The 5,844-nt window shown below is 40.2% G+C and overlaps 1 protein-coding gene across 1 annotated transcript in view; it reads left to right on the forward strand.

The window, feature by feature from the left end:
• The window catches only part of LOC130130332 (protein phosphatase 1K, mitochondrial-like), a 24,517-nt gene extending 19,480 nt beyond the window's left edge, over positions 1-5,037 (forward strand). Inside the window, exon 9 of the mRNA XM_056300003.1 lies at positions 3,330-5,037. Within this exon, the coding sequence (XP_056155978.1) occupies positions 3,330-3,461 (132 nt within the window). The 3' untranslated portion in view covers positions 3,462-5,037. The remainder of the gene's footprint in view (positions 1-3,329) is intronic.
• Positions 5,038-5,844: the final 807 nt, after the last annotated feature.

A 5,844-nucleotide genomic window follows, 5' to 3' on the forward strand; every position in this document is an offset into this window, starting at 1 on the left:
TCACATTAAAACACTACCAGTTCACATGAAAACACTACCGGTTCACATGAAAACACTACCAGTTCACATTAAAACACTACCAGTTCACATGAACACACTACCAGTTCACATGAAAACACTACCAGTTCACATTAAAACACTACCGGTTCACATGAAAACACTACCAGTTCACATTAAAACACTACCAGTTCACATTAAAACACTACCAGTTCACATGAACACACTACCAGTTCACATTAAAACACTACCAGTTCACATGAAAACACTACCAGTTCACATTAAAACACTACCGGTTCACATGAAAACACTACCGGTTCACATGAAAACACTACCAGTTCACATTAAAACACTACCAGTTCACATTAAAACACTACCAGTTCACATGAACACACTACCAGTTCACATTAAAACACTACCAGTTCACATGAACACACTACCAGTTCACATGAAAACACTACCGGTTCACATGAAAACACTACCAGTTCACATTAAAACACTACCAGTTCACATGAACACACTACCAGTTCACATGAAAACACTACCAGTTCACATTAAAACACTACCGGTTCACATGAAAACACTACCAGTTCACATTAAAACACTACCAGTTCACATTAAAACACTACCAGTTCACATGAACACACTACCAGTTCACATTAAAACACTACCAGTTCACATGAACACACTACCAGTTCACATGAAAACACTACCAGTTCACATTAAAACACTACCGGTTCACATGAAAACACTACCAGTTCACATGAAACCACTACCAGTTCACATTAAAACACTACCGGTTCACATGAAAACACTACCAGTTCACATTAAAACACTACCAGTTCACATTAAAACACTACCAGTTCACATTAAAACACTACCAGTTCACATTAAAACACTACCAGTTCACATGAACACACTACCAGTTCACATTAAAACACTACCAGTTCACATTAAAACACTACCAGTTCACATGAAAACACTACCAGTTCACATGAAAACACTACCAGTTCACATTAAAACACTACCAGTTCACATTAAAACACTACCAGTTCACATGAAAACACTACCGGTTCACATGAACACACTACCAGTTGACATTAAAACACTACCAGTTCACATGAACACACTACCAGTTCACATGAAAACACTACCAGTTCACATTAAAACACTACCGGTTCACATGAAAACACTACCAGTTCACATTAAAACACTACCAGTTCACATTAAAACACTACCGGTTCACATGAAAACACTACCAGTTCACATTAAAACACTACCAGTTCACATGAAAACACTACCAGTTCACATTAAAACACTACCGGTTCACATGAAAACACTACCGGTTCACATGAAAACACTACCAGTTCACATTAAAACACTACCAGTTCACATTAAAACACTACCAGTTCACATGAACACACTACCAGTTCACATTAAAACACTACCAGTTCACATGAACACACTACCAGTTCACATGAAAACACTACCGGTTCACATGAAAACACTACCAGTTCACATTAAAACACTACCAGTTCACATGAACACACTACCAGTTCACATGAAAACACTACCAGTTCACATTAAAACACTACCGGTTCACATGAAAACACTACCAGTTCACATTAAAACACTACCAGTTCACATTAAAACACTACCAGTTCACATGAACACACTACCAGTTCACATTAAAACACTACCAGTTCACATGAACACACTACCAGTTCACATGAAAACACTACCAGTTCACATTAAAACACTACCGGTTCACATGAAAACACTACCAGTTCACATGAAACCACTACCAGTTCACATTAAAACACTACCGGTTCACATGAAAACACTACCAGTTCACATTAAAACACTACCAGTTCACATTAAAACACTACCAGTTCACATTAAAACACTACCAGTTCACATTAAAACACTACCAGTTCACATGAACACACTACCAGTTCACATTAAAACACTACCAGTTCACATTAAAACACTACCAGTTCACATGAAAACACTACCAGTTCACATGAAAACACTACCAGTTCACATGAAAACACTACCGGTTCACATTAAAACACTACCAGTTCACATGAAAACACTACCGGTTCACATGAAAACACTACCAGTTGACATTAAAACACTACCAGTTCACATGAACACACTACCAGTTCACATGAAAACACTACCAGTTCACATTAAAACACTACCGGTTCACATGAAAACACTACCAGTTCACATTAAAACACTACCAGTTCACATTAAAACACTACCGGTTCACATGAAAACACTACCAGTTCACATTAAAACACTACCAGTTCACATTAAAACACTACCAGTTCACATTAAAACACTACCAGTTCACATTAAAACACTACCAGTTCACATGAACACACTACCAGTTCACATTAAAACACTACCAGTTCACATTAAAACACTACCAGTTCACATTAAAACACTACCGGTTCACATGAACACACTACCGGTTCACATGAAAACACTACCAGTTCACATTAAAACACTACCGGTTCACATTAAAACACTACCAGTTCACATGAAACCACTACCAGTTCACATTAAAACACTACCAGTTCACATTAAAACACTACCAGTTCACATGAACACACTACCAGTTCACATTAAAACACTACCAGTTCACATGAAAACACTAACAGTTCACATGAAAACACTACCGGTTCACATGAACACACTACCAGTTCACATTAAAACACTACCAGTTCACATGAAAACACTACCAGTTCACATTAAAACACTACCAGTTCACATTAAAACACTACCAGTTCACATGAAAACACTACCAGTTCACATGAACACACTACCAGTTCACATGAAAACACTACCAGTTCACATTAAAACACTACCAGTTCACATGAACACAGTACCAGTTCACATGAAAACACTACCAGTTCACATTAACACACTACCAGTTCACATGAACACACTACCAGTTCACATGAAACCACTACCAGTTCACATGAAAACACTACCAGTTCACATGAACACACTACCAGTTCACATGAAAACACTACCAGTTCACATGAAACCACTACCAGTTCACATTAAAACACTACCAGTTCACATGAACACATTGTCTTTGTTGTCACCAGTGAATTTGCTCTTGTGACGCTGCAAACTGAAACAATGTATCCCTGATGTAAACGCTACATACTTGCAGCTCCCATGTGCAGGACTGTATCTCGGGCCACAGATCACAGGGTTTTTAAGAGTCAGCGTTGGATAGTCGTCACTCTTCCTTGCTGTTAAAGCGTTGTGTTGACGTGTGTGTGTGTGTGTGTGTGTGTTTGTGTGTCTGTCAGGCGTTGCAGTACGGCTCGGAGGACAACGCTTCCGCCATCGTGGTCCCGCTAGGAGCCTGGGGGAAACAGACGAGCCCCGTCCCCCTTTACAGCGTGAGCCGCAACTTCGCTTCAACGGGGAGATGGGCTTGAAGGACACACACACACACACACACACACACACACACACACACACACACACACACACACACACACACACACACGCATGCACAAACATTTTTACAATGATTTTCAGAAGTTGGAGCCCTCCGCAGTCGTTGTGTAACCTCTGGGGTGTCCGAGAGACACCCTGGAGGACAACGCAGGACGCAGGGACTTGCTAGTTTCTTTACGCTGATGAGCCAAAACATTACGACCCCCTCACAGGCGAACCGTATAACGCTGATCCTCTCCAGACATGAGCACGTGATAGTGAGCAAAGCATCAGTTCAGGTAGTCACCGTGTTGCATGCAGGAGTGAAGACCCGAGCCACTTTGACAAGGGCCACATGGTTCTAGCCGGACGACCGGGTCAGAGCCTCTCTGACACGGCAAGGCCTGGGGAGGGCTCCTGGTCAGCAGTGACGAGTACCTCCCGCCTGACATCCAAGGAGGGACGAACCACGAGCTGGCGACAGGGTGGCGAGCGCCTGAGGCTCATTGGTGCGTGAGGGCAGCGGAACAAGGGGGCCTGGTCCGATGGGTCCCGTTTTCTGTTAGATCTTGGGGTTGTTGTGTACGTGCGCGCAGTGTAGCTGGGGAGGTGACGGCAACAAAGAGGACACGCCAGCGGGGGGCAGTGTGATGCTCTGGGCAGCGCTCTGCTGGGAAACCCTGGCTCCGGCCATTCATGCGGACGTCCATGTGACGCGTGCCATCTTCGCAGACCAGGTGCAGCACTTCATGGCCAGCGGTCTTCCCTGATGGCTGCGGCGTCCTTCAGCAGGATGACGCTCCCTGCCACACCGCACACGTTGTTCAGGAGGGGTTTGAGGAACGCGGTGAAGTGTTAAAAGCGTCGCCGTGGCCTTCAAATTCTCAAGCTCTCAATCCCATTGAGCGTCTGTGGGACGTGCTGGACTGACGAGTCGGTTCCACAGCAGCTCCACCTCACAACTTACAGGACTTGGAGGAGCTGCTGGTGACATTTTGGTGCCGGATACCGCAGGACACCTTCAGAGGTCTTGTGGAGGCCACGCCTCAGCACGCCGGTGGGGTTTTGGCAACACAGGGAGGACCGACCAACAGCACGTTATGTCGGTGGTCGTAATGTTTTGGCTCATCTGTGTATAGCTATAGTTACCTGCCTCAGCTACAGCCAGGATAATGTATATGTGTATCATGTCACTGTCATGCCACTGTCATGTCACTGTCATGTACATACAGAGGGTATTTGTGTGGAATATGCATTGAGTTTGCATTTAAGTCTATCACTTGTTAAACTGCAGTATGTGAGCGAGTGTGTGTGAGTAAGTGAGTGAGTGTGTGTGTGTGTGTGTGTGTTTGGAGTGTAACACGGTAACACACCATGGTGATGTTATTGGTATTATATAGATTCGTTGAAAGAGATGGATGCTTTTATAATGTGAAGTAAAAATCAGTGTAACCCAGGAACACAGTTGAGTTAATCCCTGTGAATGTTAATATTTTTGTATATACATGCAACTGCTGTATACTGGTTACAAATTATTGTTGTCTTTGTTATAATTATAACATAAGTATATGATATAGCATATAATTATATAATAGATACATAGAATGCATTTTAGTATATTATACATGATATATATAAATATTTATATATATAAAATGTATATTTATATATAGATTATGTATATTTATATACAATATATTACGTATAAAATATAATATGTATATTTAGATATAACATATATATATATTATATATATATTATAAAAATATATGAAATATGTATATTTTAGTATATAATATATATGATATATGAGCATAAGTTAGAAAGTATTCAGCCTTAACAAAACTTCTTTATAGCTGTGACATACCTGTTGTTCATACATACTTACCTCCCGTATTTTATTTATTATTCCAGTTATTTCTGTTTTTTGTTTTCTTTGTGAGTGATTTTGTGTGTAAGTACTAGAAGCTGCTACAAACCAGTCACCTTTGTCGTATGCTTGAGCACACTGGGCCAATAAAGTTGATTCTGATTCTGATTTTGTCAGTAAAGAGCTCCTTAAGTGGGTGACTTCAACAACAATAATAATAATAATAATAATAATGACGATGATGATGATAATAATGATGATGATGACGATGTTAATGATAATAATAATAATGATATAATTATAATAATGATGATGATAATAATGATAATGATGGTGATAATGACGATAATGATAAAAATGAAGACACAATGATAATAATGATGATAATAATATAATAATGATGATAATAATGATGATATAATGAAAATAATGATGATGATGATAATAATAATGATATAATAATGATGATGGTGGTGATAATGACGATAATGATAAAAATGAACACATAATAA

Source organism: Lampris incognitus, chromosome 20 (genome assembly GCF_029633865.1).
Source record: "Lampris incognitus isolate fLamInc1 chromosome 20, fLamInc1.hap2, whole genome shotgun sequence".
Lineage (NCBI taxonomy): Eukaryota > Metazoa > Chordata > Actinopteri > Lampriformes > Lampridae > Lampris > Lampris incognitus.